The sequence below is a fragment of the Chironomus tepperi genome, unplaced genomic scaffold, assembly GCF_022539635.2.
Source record: "Chironomus tepperi strain 1889 unplaced genomic scaffold, CSIRO-AGI_Ctep_v1 contig_48, whole genome shotgun sequence".
NCBI classification, from domain to species: Eukaryota; Metazoa; Arthropoda; class Insecta; order Diptera; family Chironomidae; genus Chironomus; species Chironomus tepperi.
The window spans coordinates 1,134,645-1,152,489 of record NW_027226170.1 but is presented as its reverse complement, the minus strand read 5'-3'; the positions used below and the strand labels follow the sequence as shown (position 1 = coordinate 1,152,489).

The 17,845-nt window shown below is 33.3% G+C and overlaps 1 protein-coding gene across 1 annotated transcript; it reads right to left on the bottom strand.

Annotated features, from left to right (window-relative positions):
* Positions 1 to 9,403: 9,403 nt before the first annotated feature.
* On the bottom strand, positions 9,404 to 17,087 carry LOC139099913 (juvenile hormone epoxide hydrolase 2-like). Its single transcript, XM_070652453.1, has 7 exons — positions 17,003 to 17,087; positions 14,288 to 14,425; positions 13,962 to 14,050; positions 11,523 to 11,722; positions 11,144 to 11,433; positions 11,014 to 11,076; positions 9,404 to 10,324 (listed from the first exon to the last, which is right to left on the bottom strand). The coding sequence occupies exons 2-7, from the start codon at positions 14,391 to 14,393 to the stop codon at positions 9,678 to 9,680; spliced, it is 1,395 nt and encodes a 464-aa protein (XP_070508554.1). The 5' UTR covers positions 14,394 to 14,425; positions 17,003 to 17,087; the 3' UTR covers positions 9,404 to 9,677.
* Between the last annotated feature and the right edge of the window lie 758 nt (positions 17,088 to 17,845).

Genomic DNA, 17,845 nt, shown 5'->3' with positions numbered 1-17,845 from the left:
CTTCGAAATTAGACAATCATGTGGATGCCACATAAAATCCCTCATTTGTGTCGTTCGAGGAATTGTACTTATAATACATTCAAGTTCTGCATAACAAAATGCTTTTAGAAACCTGATGTACCCTGCTCATGAAGGCATACTTTACTTACTCTCATAATCGAGTTCTTGAATTCGAAAATTTGCACATATCAATACTCATTTAAAGTCGATCAAGAATCAATCCCTCGTCCTTCCGAGAATTATGGCGTAGAATATAGGGTATTAAGACATTTGAAGGAGAATATGTCAAGGATATGGTAAAATTTCTCGAACATTCAATTTGTAGCACTTTTTAACGAGAAATGCCGATTCTCACCAGATCTAATGGACAGTAAGTCATTCTACCTCATATCTACCTCATGTTATAATGTAAGAACCTTTTTAATTAAGTTGCTGGCCATAATGGACAATTGTGATCAATGAAATTCTGTAGATGTTGCTTATAATTACCTCTAACGCTGGCAACTTGTATGAGCAAAATGCAGTAGCAAAGCCATTCAAATCCATGACATCTCTGGTCTTTGTATGGATTCATGGTATATCAATGTAGTAACTAATCACAATTTGTGTGTCGTAAAAGCACAAACCATATTGACGTGGCTAAAACATCAAAAAAGCACCAAGATTCAACTATTCTTTCTCTGGCACTGAACCTGAATCGTTAGGATCAATCTGCCGACACTATTATCTGTACGACACTGCAACATTTCTGCTGCTTAAACTCTAAATTAAAAAAGATAAAATAAACATGCAATCTACATTCTAGAAACAACAAGCTCTGTATATTAAGCTATATTAACTAAATCATTTTAAAATATTTTGCCTTTAGCAAGACCCAGAACTATAAAAAACAGCTATATCTTTAATTAAATTTAAGTAAGCAACATTTTTCATCCTTACTGCATCATGATTCATTGATATTCTCAGCCTGAATCCATTCATCCGAAACCCCTATTAAGGAAAGAGGTTTATTTCACTTGAAACGAGAAAGTATGACGGCAGCAATTGCTCATGATGCAAAAAAAAAAGAGAGAAACAGAATTGCGATTATGATTATTCATTCAGAAAGTTATAAAAATTTATAAACACGTAAAAATCATTATTGCGTGAGAGAAACAGTTGCTCATATTTCTTTCCTTTTTTTGTTGCTGCTGCTGCATTAAAAAAGAGAACTTTCCGGTGAATTGAAACATGAACATACTTCCTTTTTAGGGGGGACACAAAAAAAAATTTGTTTTTCTCGGTACACATGCCGCAATGTTCACTTAAAAAATTATACACACACACATCATGTACATTTTTTGCGTTTAAAAGAAAGTTTCGTTGCTTCCCAAAAAAAATAAGCTTTGCCTCAAAGAATTTTTTTATGTTCTTGACATGTGGGTCAAATTTTTCATCCTCTTTTTTTGGTACAATAAATTTGTATGATTCGCATTTTTCTCTTCTCCGTCTCTTGCCTTGTCTCGAAATGTTTAGTGCTTCCTAAACTTTTCGTCTCTTTTCGTCTTTATTTATGGTGATTACACTAACCTAATTCATTTTCAATTAAGTGCTCTCCTTTCATGCTTGTTCATGAAACAGTAAAATAAAAATAAAACTTTCGCCGTAAAATGATGAGAAAGTATACAAAAAGTTTGAGTAACAATCATGCTGCTTTATGTTACGTGTGCAATATTTCATCACCATAATATGTAAGTGTCTTTTTATTTTCAATTTCGATGCTTGCGATGCGGAGTACAAGAGGTTAAAAGGTTAATGAAAAAATGTTTTACTAGTTTTGGTGCTCATCTATGTCTTATGTTCTTATAAATTTATAGTCTATAAAAATTTGTGATTGATTTAAAGATGTAATCTTGATGCTTTATACATTGCTATAGTATTTTGAGACTGCTTTATACTTTACTGTAGTATTTTGAGACTGCTTTGTGGACGAACGATACAAGAAGGCCACGCTAAAAGGTCCTTTAAAGCTCAACTAAACTTCTTTTGCATGAACCTAATATAAGCCGTGGAGTGCATCTATATAGCTGAAGAAATGAAACAGTTTCTTTTGATTCCGGAGTTCCGAAGTCTCAAAAAGTCTGTGGTGGAGCCTTCTTGATTTATATCGCTCGGACTGAATGTTTGTGAAAGACTACAAAACTAAAACTTTTATGGATCAATTGTGATCCATGACCTCGCTCAGATGCCGTCTAAAACAAGCTCTATTGGCGGCTACAACTTGCCAATTCCCGATTCCAAATGCAATACTTTCTCGATCGACAGCTTCTTTCCATATGTTCTTTGGCCGTCCACGTAACCTTTTGCCATATAATTGGTTAAAAGTTGTAAAAATACTAATTCTCTGATATATACATGAGTGGCATCAAGACTAGAACTTCAAGTCATATGAATCATACCTCATTCTATGATTTCACAGCACTCAAATTAACTCAGATTAATCTAACTCCCGAGCAGCACAAAGTGTTGCTAAAGGTGTTGCAACGATTCCGTATTGACGGTAAGGCGCAAATTTGCCATGACTGCTGATTTCGACACATTTTTACGTAGAAAAATTCGATTCATTGTAATGTGTCGCTCAGAACTCTAGACGCAATGACTAGATTAAAATTACAGAAGACAAAAACAAGTAAAACTTCAAAATTTACAACTTAATCCTTCGTACTTAAAAAAGTAAGGAAGTTAAATTTCAATAATCGAAAACTTATTATTTATTCTGAATTCTTATCTTTAAAATGTACTTAAATCATCGATTATATAACCTGCATAACATAAAGATATGAGAAACTTCAATAAGACAATCATAAAACTCTAAGTAGATTCATATAACCGCACTGTTTGAAAAAGTTCTTCGTTTTAAAAATCTTCAGAGGGAATTCTTTTATTTATTTTAGAATCGACATAAAACTGAGACTTAAGTGGTGTGCAACCTTTTTTGTGCCATGGTACGACTTACTCCTGGACCTTACAGCCATAAAGTAAATCTGTTCAGCATCAAATTGATTGTTTAAAACTCAAATGAAGGTAGAACTAAATTTTGAATTGTTACAGCACATAAGGGTGCCACACCGCACAGGTTGTCCACCACTGCCACAGATGAATTATATTCTTAAAGTTCTTATTACTTTTCAGTCACTTATCGTTAAACATGCTTAAACAATTCATGCATTGAATGAGAAACTTTTGACTATGATAATAATAATTTTCATCATTTTCAAGACTGATACTGAAGCTTTGAAGCTTTTCATTTTTTTTATATTTTCATTTTATAATGATGAATTTTTAAACTATGTTTTTATGAGTGTTTTTGATGCTATTGAGCTTTGAAGCTTAACATACCCGAGCGGCACAAATGGTGGTGCCTCCGTTTGGTAGCCATATGTACGTCATTTGGCTTCCACATTGAGGTGGACTCAATTTGATATTAGTAAAAGAGTTTTAGTGGAGAGTTATTCATTTGTGTTGCTCGGGATAGCAGCTTAGATTTATAATGTGATTTTGTCTACTTGGGAGAAGCAATAGAAATATTTAAGAATATGGCAATTAATTGAATAAAAATATGAAGTGATAACTTATTAAATCCGAGCTCCACAAATGAAGAAGGCTCCGACATCGAGCTTTTAAAGCTTCTATTTTACTTTAAGTTGCATTCTTTGTACAAATTGATTTCAGGAATGGTCAGCTGTAAGCCTTATCATCCTTAGCCTGATTGTGGGACTGCCACCCTTCAGACAAGGCACTTTGGATTGGCTTTTAATATTTTTCGTCAGCAGTGTATTAAGAGAAATCCAAGAATACCAGCAGAAGGTGTAATCGTGATATTTATCAGCAATGGACTGTCCGTCGGCTCTGTCTGGGATTTTAAACATTAAATGGAAGCCGCCTTCTTGTTTCCTCCATTTACCTGACAAATAAATCATTAAGAGCTTTAACAGTGCCATAAAAGCTCCGTCGCTAAGACTTCTTCATTTGTGTCGCTAAAGAAACCAAAAGATCAACTCAGAATAATCTTTGATCATCAGTTTCAAAGGAAGTAAAAAAAAAGTTCGTTCATAAATTAATTTTCCATAAATAATCTCAAAATGTCACTTAAGCAAACCCCAAGTTCCTCACAAAAAGTCATGAGAAATTGGCCTCGTGTCGTTTACATTTTTTTTTTTTTACACACAAACAGAGGAACCAAATTTATTTTCCTCAAAAAGGGCATAAAATATTATTAATATCGCATTACGATAAAGTTTAGAGCATTTATTTATCTCGTGCATTTCTCTTCATTTTTTTTTTACCAAAGTAAATTGAATTTTGAGTACAATTTCATTTTATTGGAAGTACGACAAACGACAGGAAAAGAGACTGTAAGACACATCTTCCTTATTTCACTTAATATTTACGCGATAAAATCGCATTAAACGTTTTTTAAAATTGAAAGATTTTTTCACATTCTAGCTAAAAGCTTGTGCTTGTCTTTCTGCTATGCTTTCACCATAGTAAATGCCTTGAAGGAATCTTCTCTTCTCCTCTTTTTTTCAATTTATTTAGTTAAATATAAAGAAAGCTTTCTGCTTATTGCCAAAGCACAAACAAAATAGCTTATGGGAGAGTAAGCATTTCATTCAACAAAAAGTTCAATTAGCATTACTTATAAGCTTTGAAATTGAGGCATCTGCTTTGAAGTTTTTTTGATCAATTTTGCGCCCTGACGACACGTACGGTGAGAGAGTGAGGAAGCATTAAGGTGTATGTTTATTCAAATAATTTCCCTCATCTCAAATGTCATTAATTTATACTCAATCGATGATGTCAATCGATAACATGACAACTCAGTTCCCCTCGTTTTCAATTTCCTTCATTACAAAAATAGTATGAAAAGCTTTTTGAATTGTTATTACATATTTGCAGTGCTATATGTGCTTGCCTATCGCATAGAAACAACAAGTTATTTAAAAAAAGACTGTAAAAATAAAATTTTATTACTCGAGCATGTAGGAACAATTTTATTGGAAATTCTTTATCGTCAAAATTGTCTGTTTTTTAGAAGATTCTGTATGTAGAATTCCTGATTTCAAATGCTTGATATTTATTGAATTTTTTAAATGCCAAAATTGATGGAATCAATGAACTTTTCTGAGGACTTTTTCTAGGTACGTCAAGCATATCTAACAATATAATTATAGTATTTTATGTATACTACTTAATTGGACCTTCCTCATAAGGTGGAGGCAACCTGATTAACAATCTGTTGAATCACGCCCTTTAGACCTACATTATATAGTGAGATCCATACCATTTGCAAGCTTTGCATATTGTAAAGACACGAATACGTCATGAAATGATGTATTTTGATGTATCACTGATGTACCCTGATCTAGTATTTTATACGATCCTAGATTTAGTCAAAAATGGCCAGATTGCTACCTTTTACGAGCTATAACTCTAACAGGCAAATAACTTAGTATCATGTGCAAAGTAAGCAGAAAGCAACGCTCAAGAGGAAATTCCTTCCCTAATAGTGAAAGGTACAGCCGAAAGATGCAGATCTGCACACCTAAAATGCAGCAAATCCAAACCTAGTTCTTGGCTCGAGCGACACAAAAGAAAAAGGCTCCGCCAAAGAGCTATGAAGGCTCTTTGCTTTTAGGAACACAACCTCAAAAAATGATAAATTATTGCAGAGCATTCGAGTACTGGCCGAGATGCTATGTACTCTAGAAAGCCACATACATTATAGAGCTTAAGGCTCTGCCAAACCTCTTGCATTAACACTATACTTCATTTGTGCCGCTCGGATGACCGAACCCATAAAAAAATCCTCAACTCCAAAATGAGAAACTGTAACCAAAAAAGGAAGCGAAATGTTAAGTAGACCTGACAAGTTGCTATTGTTATGAGACATGAGGAAGAGTCTGAAAAATGAAAGGGCGGAAGCAATTTCATAATTTAATGTGAACAGTGGAGGAAAAAAGCTGAAATTGTTTTGAATTTTAAAGCGGAATGAACGAGAAAAAATGAGGGAATCTTATCGAAGCAGAGCAATCTATCCACTGTTCTTCCACTGTAATTTGTGGCAATGCTTTTTCCTTTATTTTAAACTCTGTATACAGCACCAATGAGGTTTCCTAACAAATGCGGTTTTTTTACTGCACATTGTAGGCACTAAAAAATGTTTGGACTTTGTTGGGAATCAAACTGAATAAAAATAATGGAAATGAGTGAAAAAATGTAAAGAACGTGCTTAGTTCTCTTTATTATTTCTATAGCTTTTGCTATTTATGAATGATGAAACTTTGAACTTTTGATGTATACATGCACACACATGATTCAGTTTAAAAAACTTTTTTTTTTCTTGTTTCTCTTTGTTTGATAAAACTTTCAGATTTGAATTTATCATTTTTCCTGCTTTTTTCCTGTTTTGAAAAGACTTCTTTTTTTTATCTATGTATGTACATAGTTCAGAAATTTCCATATGAATAAGAATTGTATTTTAGCAAGTTTCAATTTGTTTAAAATAGAATTGAATAGAATATTATTCGATTTGTCCATGGAAGATTTGCATCATAACAGCAGATAATCTGTGGAACTAGAATCGATGCTCAAATAATTCAGCTAGGTGAATACTGATTTATATTCAATTTCAGCTATTGAAATCATACCATTTTGTGATTTAATGGATTACAAAGATAATTTGTTGGATTCTTCTACAACTGTGAAGAATATGAGTATATGCAGAATTGGATTGAAAATGTAATAATTGATTCAGTAGACTTTACCTGGAATAAACTACTTATAGTAAATTTCTCTCATGGTGTCGGGTACTAAATTTAAGAAAAAGCTACTATTGCTATTTTAAGGTTGCAGCCAGTAACTTTTTAGGACTGGAAGGGGAAGTGAGGAGTGGGTGTTTCAACATTTTTTGTGAAGAAAGTAAAGACTTAGAAGGAATTTAAATTTTTGTCCAAAAAAACTTCAGAAAATTAGAGAATTTTGTTCAAAAAATGGTATAGCCTATATAGGCGCCTGGAGAGCATACAGAGTGGTACAATGATTCCAGAGTAGGCTTCATGACTAGTTCTAAAAACGACTAAAGTCGTCTAAATAAGATTTTTCTTCGGCAGAATTAGACATCCAGGTAATTAAATAGACACCAAAAAACTAGAAAATTAGTCGATTATGTGAGAATTTGTCATTTTGTCAGTCTTTCACCTTAACAGGCAAAGAGTATGGTCACCTTTAATATACCATGCGAGCATGCTTGTATGCGTTACTTTTAGCATATTCTGTTTTTGAGACCTTCTAAGATAAAGTTGAGATAACAATCAAAAGGACTTCCATTTAAATGAATACTTACTTACTTCCTTCCTTGGCTGGGACGCACAAGGGACCATTGTCACGCGTAGGGAATGTCTAAAAACAGCTCTATCTTTCGAAACCTTCGTCCAATTCGGGGTGTTAAGGACTCTAGCGTCCTTTACAACACATCCAATCCATGAATTCTTCGGTCTTCCTCGCGATACTTTACCATCCACAAAGTCTGAAGTAGTTTTCTTTCTTTAAATGAATAATATATTCTTAAATGCAAAGCGAATACTCTAGTAAATGAGTGTATTTATGAGCATGCTTCTTGTCTGCTCGGGATAATCTCTGTATAACCAACTTGTCAGTGTCTATACATTTCTACCCATCATACTTGACGGAACTATATTCTAATTTTATATAGTTTCACGACTAAAAACTTCCATTTTTGACAGTTTTATTACTTTTTATTTCGCAGAAACAATAACGCAGCCTGAAATTTCTTTCCTCTATTAATTGCCAAATACAATAAACTCCAAACAAAGGCATCACAAAAAATTGCAATCCCCATAACACTAGCTCCAAATTAGTAAAACTATTGTTAGTTTTTTGTTTATATTCACTTGAAGTAGAATCGAGAGAGAGAAAAACACACAATCGTTTGATACAGAATAGAATAACTGCACAATTGTTCATCCACAAATGAAACTCCTATTTGTGGTCATTGAAAAATGTTTTTTCACCAAAAAAAAAAATAAATTTTTTGATGGTTTGGAAAAAGTCGAGCATTTTCTCTACTATGGTATCTTCTATTGTGGTCAAATGGCTAACAATGAAATAGTGGTAAACGAATTGATGAATAACTTTTGTGATTGTAAATGGATTTTCGTATAAGAATGGGGTAAAAATTTTCAAGAGAATTTTCTGATAAAATTGAAAATTTATGTGGCTTTAATCACAATAAAAATCAATCGTAATGCACATAAATTTTTAGAGAAGATGTTTAAGCTTTGGGCTGTGTGTAGTTTATGGTCATTTTAATGTGCGAATGTATATGGATGATACAGAATTAAACCGAACAGCACACATTGTTTGTTAGGACACCGGTACGTCGTTGTATTTACGGCAAGACTAAAAATTGCTCTGATGTCCTAGCAGACTAAGTGCATTCTCTCAAGAGCAGAGAAAACTGAGAGTAACGCTCACAAGAATACTTGTCTAGTGTATTTGAGGTAACAAGCTCTCGAGTCATTTGCAGACTTTGTGGACGGCAAAAGACCGAAATGTTTCTGGATTGAATGTGTTGATAAATACGCTAGAGTTCTCAATATTCCGAACTGGTAGAAGTAGTCGAAAGATAGAGCCTTTCTACAGACGTTCTCAAAACGCTACAATCAACGCCCCCATTCAAAGAGGTAAGTAAGTAAATAAGTCTCAAGAGCATGCTCTCTGCTTATTAGAGATGGCTACGGAATAGCTAATGTTGACCTATTTTTACTACTGAAAGATGCAATTTATGCTTTCCCGAAATCTCGGTCCCGTTCCCAGTCAAGGTATCGATAAAGCATATTGCAATTCGTCACATTTTGTTGCTCGGATAGAGCTTTAATTTAAAACGCATTTTATAAATTTTGAAAAATAAAATTTATTGAACCATCAGAAGAGCCTCAAATAGACAAAATTGGATGCATACAAAATAATTTCTTCCATGACTTGTTTTATAGTTTTACATTAAATTAAAAAAAGTATTTTTCCATGCATATATTGAGGGAGATACTATTTTGTAGTGAGGATAGCTTGAATTTTTTGAATGAGTCGTAAAAATGTTGGGATGGATAGAGGGGAAGACTTGCATTTCTTATGACAAACCCTAGCGAATTGAATGTTTTCCCGAGGGACACAAATGAAGAACGCTCCACCACATAGCTGGAGGGGTTCCGCCAACTCTCTTTCATTAATTTCAAACAAAACACCATTTGGCGTCCATATGGATGCCATATTTAGGTGGTTTCCATTTGGTGTCAGTAAAAGAGATTTAACAGAGTCTTAAAAGCTCCATGACTGATATTTCGTCATTTGTGCCACTCGAGTTCCGACCCCAAATTCTGCTTCCTCTCTGAATACACTCATAATGCTGCAGAATCATGAAAAATTAAATATTTGCACCAAATAGTTTTAATTTAAAATACTAACACATTTTTTAAATTATTTGCCAGCATTCAATCCTTTAAATAATTTATGAAAAAAATTTTATTCCCATTTTAAAATGAAATTAAAACTACAAAACCACCATTTTGTGGCTGCACTTCATGTACTAGCTGCAGTAAAATTTTATAATTTAAAGTTTGTTAATCATTTTTTTTCTGGTCTACCTGCAAACTTTTACGTACAAAATCAATAAAATCCTTATATAAAATCTTTGGTAATTGCATAGCCGCAAAATGTCCACCATCCTCATAATAGTTTGATTGCAAAAGGTAAGGGAATTTTTCTGGAAGCGTCCATTCCAGTTGATGCATTAATTCGTGTTTAAAATGAGCACATGCTGATGGTACGACAACTGGAACTCGATTAATAGTTGAGTCAGCAAATTCAGACGAGAAGACTTCCTTGTATATGCGCTGCGATGTTGTGATTGAGTTCGTAAGATAATAAATCATGACATTATCAAGCAATGCGTCCATTGTAAAGTACTTTTCTAATCCGCCGTCAGGTAAGTTACGATATTCGATATTAGTCCATGTTGAGAACTTTTCCAAAATATATGCAGCATGTCCGACTGGATTGCCAGTGAGAGTAGCTCCAATTGTATCAGGCTTTGTACTTTGAATGACCAAATATCCCATTTCTTGTAAAAGAGTTAGGAACTTTGGCCAGAATGGATATACCCAACTGACGTATTTTGCATCCATAAAAAGTGATGGATAAAATGATGCAATAAATGTTTTGATATTGGCCATTGGCGTATCTACTGTACACATATTTGAGTGGAAACCTGTTGGTTAGGTAATAAAAAATTGATAGGAGTGGATTGATGTAGCAAATTTGTACAATAGAGTGAGCTTGCATATTGGAGATGATTGTTTTGTGGAAAGTAATTTTATTATGAAATTCAATATTTCTACTGCCAAACAGCACACTGTGTTCGCTAGGGTACCATTGCATCGTCATATTATTGGTAAAATGGCAAGTTACCCTGACGAAATCGTGATGACGTAAAACGGCACTCAAAACTTGACCGAGAAACACCAATGAAGAAGACACCGTCATAGAGCTTTTAAGGCTACGGTGAAGCCTTGCATTAGTACAAAATGGAAGCGGCATCTTTTTTACAGTCATATGAATGCCACATGAAGCGACTTCCGTTTTGTGTCAATCAAATAGCTTTAAAAGCACAATGACCGTTCTAGAAGGAGCATTCTGAATGGAGCATTCGGCATTTGTGTCGCTGAGAATGGCACATAATACATAAGAGTACGGCCACTTAAAGACACCATTTAGCTCCAATATCGATCCATATTAGGTTATTAATTCGTTCATTAAGTATGACAATCCAAGAACGTAAGTTCAATTTTGTAATGAAATTCAATGAAGCTATGTATAGATATCCTCTTTAAGTACCAAATCAAACCTTTCCACAAAACGAATTATACCCTTTTAAAAAGTATAAATATCCAATTTTACCTAAAACATTTTCGGGGAAGAATGCAGCCATGTTTGTTCCGATTAATGCACCCCAATCGCCACCTTTAGATGTACAAAAAAATACATTAATTATTTAAACATCATAAAATGTATAAAGCACAAGACTTACCCTGAACATAATATTTATTAAAGCCAATTCTTTTCATCAAGTTCTGAAAAACGACAGCAATTTTTGCAGCACCCAATCCTTTTTTAGATGCAGCCTCACTCCATCCATATCCAGGCAACGATGGCGCAATCACCTCAAATGCAATGTTATCATCCGATGGTGTCGTGAGGAGCGGTATGATGTCATAAAATTCTCTCACAGTTCCAGGCCATCCATGCAACAAAATCAGTGGATAAACTTTTGTGTTTGCGGTTGTCTTTGGCTTGATGTGAATGTAATGAATATTTAAACTGTGTGGGATGCAGGATAAAAAAAAAAGTTTTTGAAAAATTTCACGTAATTACATATTTTTTCACATAAACATATTTCATATCCTTACCCTTGAATTTGTGTGGTGAATTGTGGAAACTGATTTAAAAATTGTTCACGTTCATTCCATTTCGGTAAATATTGGCCCTTCCAATAATTCAATATCTTTTGCAAATGCTTTGTATTAAATCCATATTCAAATGCCGTATCTTCAAGTGGCTCGGCAAAGACTGGAGCATCATCAAGTTTATCCGTTAAACGTTTTATTACCTATATAAACGATATAAGTGGATAGATTGGAATTTTTGTTCTTATTCTTTAGTCTTTTATTCGTGAATTTATGTAAGTGAGAAATGCCAGAATAATATGAAATTAGCAAGACAATATATATTTTAATAATCTGGATGTTTGGTGTCTTTTTGTGAATCAAAACTATTACACTGGAAGTGAAAATGTTTTCACAAGACTTAACTTTGTCCCTAACAGGCCAAGAACATGCTTTCGTGATACAGAAATTCCACTTTGAAACCTAAAAGCGGTCTTTTTGCCTGTTAGGGTTTGTTCTTCTTACAAATCGGTCCTTAGTCAAAAATTTGACCTTAGACTGGCGTGACTCTGAATTGGAGTCAGATATGGTTTAAATTCGGTACCATGGCTAAGTCACGCTGTCTTAATCTCGGATTTTTGATCAATTGACTGATTTTTCTCAAGAACACACGTGTACGGGCTAGGTCTCGATTTTAAGAGTTCCTAAGATCAGTTCTATCATAAGTCAAAGCAGCAGCACATTCGGTAAAGCAGAGAGGTTTGGGGGTCAAGATTCCCCCTTTATGAAATAAATTCTTCTGTTTGCTAGGGATTTTCGTGAAAAAATACCAAACCTCGCCTCAACCCCTAAATTTTTACAATCCATCCCAAAAAAATGTAAAGCCCATCCCCTCCCCCTTGCTCTTAAAAAATTCCTGACTACACCCCTAGGTCAAAGTAAAGCTCACTGACTCCTTTAACACCAACAATCTATAAAAGCTCGCTGAAAAGGGATGGCATTGGAATGTTTTAATAATAAATATTCATAAATATCTTACACCTTCCTTATATCTCCTTAATATTATATTATTACTGGTTTATTCATTGGAATATGAATAAGAAAGAAGATAACACAAAAAAATGGGGATGAAATCAAGTTTAAAGACACTTCAAACACAATAAGCAGAGCGAATTTTTCAAAAGAATTATTCGAACGAAAAAATTATATATTTCAAGCTGTTTTTTGAAGTATCTCTTTGAAGTATACCAAAAAAATTAAATTGCTTTTATATTCATTTAGTTTATTGTGTTTGGAAAGGGTTTTTTGACTTTAACGTAAGCTTTTGAGATACTTTTAAAGTGAAAATTTAATAAATTTTGTTAATAAATTGTATTAACTTTTTTGTGATGGTAAACTTTGTGTTAATAAGTTTTACTCAGTCTGATAGAGACTGAATTACTGAAAATTATTGATTTAAAATTATGAATGAAAGTTTCGATAGCCATAAGAAAATAAGAGGCTTTTTTTTAAAAAACTGAGTATTATTAATTCAAAGTCTTTTAGTGCTTTTTAGCATTAAAAGTCCAAAACTTGCAAAATTTGCATGTCAAACTTTAAACTAGGCACATGTTGCCTATTGGTTCCAAGAAATTAATAAGTCCTTAAAAGCACAACAGGGATAAATTTTACATTTACATTTTCAGTTTCAGCATGCATAAAGTTATGAAATTTAATCTACAAATGCACCAAAAGTTGTTAAAATTCTACGTAAAGTTTTTCAAAGTCTCAATTTCGGCGAAACTTCTAGACCGAGACGGAGAGTCAGTTTCCACAAAATTTTGAGACTGAGTCCAAGATTCAATTTCCATGAGTTTAAGATTCTAAGGAAATTCTTTAAAGTCTCGGTCAATTCTCTGTTTTGACAGATTCTGAGTCCATGACTGAAAAGTATTGATCTTGGTCTAAAAAATCCTTAATTACCGAGCTAAATAAATGAAGAAGACTTCGTCAAATCTCTTTATCAACAGCAAATGGAAGTTGTTTTTATTTGGCATCCATATGAATATTAGACAGCAGCTCTAGATAAATACGGTTTCCATTTGATGTTGATGATAGAGCTTTAGCGGAACCTACTTCAACTGTGAAGTTCAGACTTGTCTTTTTTGTTTGAAATGACGTAAAGTCAGAATAAATTCTGGTCTAAAATAGCATCAATATCTTATCAAATCTTGCAAAATTTTCTTCTAGTTCCAACTATCTTAAACTATTGTAACTCTACTTATTTTCTTCCTTTTTGTCACAAATTGTCCAATAAAAATTTATTTTGTTTGAAACAATACACATCCTCAAGCAACTTCCCCTTTATAACACAAACAACCCCTTTAATAAAAGACAGCCAACATCCAAATTATAGCCCAATGACTACACAATATCTCAATTCATGTGTAAAACAAGCTTATATATTTCTTTGCGTGTGCTTACCTCAGCTGAATATGAAATTTTGAATGGTTTAATCGTTGTATCTTCCTTATAGTTTTTCACATCTCCACGGCCCCAATATTCATTTAAATCTGAAAGGTATGCGTGCATTATGTATAGTTAAATATGATATTGGTAAATTGGTAGGCAAAAGATTTGGTTTTCTTTCCTCATATTCACAGAAACAGAATGAAATCTTTTCTCATAGCTTAATATTAGCATTAGGGTTAACTTCCAAACAGATTTAGAGGTAGACAAAAAAGGATTTGAAAAAGGGGAAAGAATCTTATATTAAACGAGGTTTTTTATTACATTCATATACTATTTACCTAATTCCGGTATTGGATATGGTTTTGTTATATCTCGATAAGTCTGATAACTAAAAGCTATCGCTAGTGCTAACGCGCTGTAGAAAATATTTTGTAGAAATCCCATATTTGGACTTTCTTTTCCTTATCTCTAGCTGCCTGTAAAGAAAAATTAAACAAAGATAAAAATTTATAAACAGTTTCAAATTCATGTGTGTATGCATGCAAAGCAGGCAGTATAAATGTAAGTAAAATATTGATGTGAATATAAAATATTGATGTCTGTACATTTGAGAGAAATAATTAACAATTCGTCAAAAATGCAATTAAATGATTTAACAACAAAGTTAATTACAGACTTATGACTGAGGCTTGTGTATTTGCAACAAAATAATTATAAAGTTCTGATAAGGAAACGTTTGGAAATTACACAATGTTTTAGGGGACTGGAATATTACAAATTTTTTTATGGAATACACATTTTGAACCATGATTTTATTGCAAAGCGTTGTGACGGGATGGAGGAGGTCTAAAACTTTAGCTGTTCAGATAATTCAGATCCAGAGCTATGCTAGGGCATTTTACGGCTAATAATTTTTTGAAGAGTCAGAGTGCGCCAAACCACTTCACTCAAGAGACCTACAGGTGATAGTGGGATCAGATTGATGGCATTTTTGTCTCTTTATTGTATCCACTCCATATGATTAGAAAAATGACAGGTAATAATATTTCTCCTGCTGATTCCCAAGATCGCTTAATCGGTATCACAATAATGAGGTCCCGAAGTACAAAACCATTCAGCCACCGAGCCACATTGACTCACCAAGCGAGTCCCAAAATGATATTTTTTAGCGTTACGTCATTTTTAAATGCTCTCTAAGCCAAAAATGAGAGCTCAAATTCTATAAATATTCTATATTATTCTGAGCCATAACAAGCAAACAATGGCACGACACCTCGGTTTAAGGTACACAATTGAGTAAATCTATCCGTAAAAGATTAAAAATCACACAAAAAAATTACATTGTTCGGTAAAAAAATCTCAAAATTCTGTTAAAAAATCGAACGTTCGCCACACTGTTCCCAGGTGCTCCATCTCTGATCCAAAAAACGATAATCCTTCATTTGAATTTTAAATAAAATTTTATTAAACAAAAAAAAAGTGAAAGATACTGTCGGATACTCTCATATTCAAACAATTCTATGAATGAATTTTAATCAAAAAGTTGAAATTAGTTTCAGTTTTGTAAATAATGAAGGAATATATCAAATATTTGTAAACTTTTATCTAATATAATCCAAAATATGTAATTGAGATTTCATATTTATTTCATCAGAAAAGCAATTAAGTCACGAAACTAACTGAATATTATAAAAAAAATTTAAAATAAATCTCAAATGCTGTTCAAATTGCCATTGAGGAGAACGTATGCAGAGAGCATTTAAAGTCAAATGATGTGTAGACATATGATATTTGAGAATAATAAGATAAACAGAAATAGCACGTTTTTTGAGCATCACATCTCGTTCTTACGATGCAGATTAGAATATCAATACAGACAGAGTTAACAGTAAATGCAATTATATTGGTGATATCTAGTCTAGACAGGGGCATATTCAGGGAATGTGTTCTTTGGGGTTATTCGCAACCTTACTCCCTTATTGAGCTCTTCCACCACCCTCTCTTCCGTTCTTTGTGAGGGGGCCGTACCCGTAACTGTACCCATCATATCCCAAACTATCATAAGAATCATAAATCTTTTTTAAGCCTCAAAATTCGTAAAACTACTGAAAATAATCCGTAAGTACAATGATCGCATGATAACACAAACATGACAGTATTGTCATTACATAACAGGCCGCATCTCATACAACAGTGCTGGTCAACCTTTTATTTTTTGCGGTACACCTTGGTCAAAATTGCATGTTTTTTCATGTAAATCTCGACCGAAATAGCACACGACGTAGTGTATATGACATTTCAAAGAATTTTTAAGGGTACACAGGTTGTCCAGCACTGACATAAACAATAGTCTCTAGTAACCATTCCCATAGCTATGTGCTAACAAATTCAATCAAACTCAAATGAATCAACACTCAGTATCTAATTACGTCGGAACCAATTTAATTTAATTGAACCTTCATAGCTCTTTGGACCGTACGGAAAGAACAAGTTGAACGAAAAAAAAACTTAGAATTTTTGAATAATTATCTTTAATTGAACAGAAAAATAATAAATATTGCAAAAAATAGATTCTGAACTTTGGTCTGAAATGTATGTTGCCAAAACAAGTCTGGTTAGGTATTAATGATTATACATCTGATCCAAATAAGGTAAAAGACTATAAATGTATAGAGATAACAACAATCTACATACACAAAATAACAATAATCGTACTTAAAGCACATGTATAGCGTAAATGTAAATGAACACAAAAACAGCCGTTAGCCGCATTACTAACACATTATACCCGGCAATACAATGATTTTTCAATGTCAATTATCCGGCTCTTTAGAATTTTATTAACTTATCCTCCGTCTTCTTCACTGACACCCTCATTTATAGCAATCCCTTTTTTTCCCCATTGAAACATACAATCTACAAGATCCTTGAAACTCATTATAGTAATTAACACAATAAAATATCTTGAAGGCATTGCAATGAGGAAGAAGAGGTAGCCGGAGAGTAGGAAAAAAAATGTAAATCAGTTCGAACCTTTTTTTTTTGCCTCTTACCTTAAACTTGAGGTAATTGAATGTCTTCAATTATTAATGCGATGTCCAAACGCTTACAGTCGAACGCGTACGAAGAGCAACTGATGATAAAATGCAGGATTGATTGAGTTTATATTTTTTTATATTTACTTACTGTGTATGCACGAGAAACAAAAATATAATCAAAATAAAGTAAGAATTTTTTTCTTTTTAAGTATATGTGTGTAAACATAAAGTATGTTTTTTAATGATGAGGAAGCAATAGAAAAACATTGATGATGATTGTAAGGCAAGCAATGGTAGAAAGTTTATATATTTCCTTGAGCGTAGGCAAATGGTACAACATGGGCGTTTTAAAAGTGACTAGAAAATCTTAGAATGTCAATTAGGATTAGCAATTGTTTTGTAAGCATTATTGACGTTCAGGACAAAAATAATATGGCTTGATATTGTAGGAGAATGTAAATTTAAATGAATTGTTTAGGTGGCAGAGACTTTAAGTTTATGTCAGAATTCAATGTCGGTGGAGGAATTTCTAGAAAATAAATTGTTGCTTGCAACTTGACTGGTTCAAGCTTTATTTTCTTGTAGAAGAACGCATAGCTTTTTTGATCATTTAGATCCAGAGGTGCGCTAGAGGGCCATTTGCTTGCTAAAAAATTACGAATTTTTAAACACCATCTCTCCCTTCTTGTTGCAAATTGCTTAAAATGATTAAAAAAACCGTAGACTCACTCTTCTCACTCCCTGTTTCCCCCTGCCAATCCATGTTTCCCCCAGTAACTCCCTGTTTCCCCATGTCACCTCTAAAAAGCGAAAGTAAACCGTGATAACTAATTGGTGGCAAAATAATGTCTGGTTTTA

Bases quoted from the DNA above. Each gene is read 5' to 3' on its own strand.
- LOC139099913 (XM_070652453.1), bottom strand. From the start codon at position 14,393: ATGGGATTTCTACAAAATATTTTCTACAGCGCGTTAGCACTAGCGATA. The intron at 11,723-13,961 runs GTAAGCACACGC...TCGTTTATATAG, and splicing joins AAATTTCATATTCAGCTGAG to GTAATAAAACGTTTAACGGA. The intron at 11,434-11,522 runs GTAAGGATATGA...CATCCCACACAG, and splicing joins TTCACCACACAAATTCAAGG to TTTAAATATTCATTACATTC.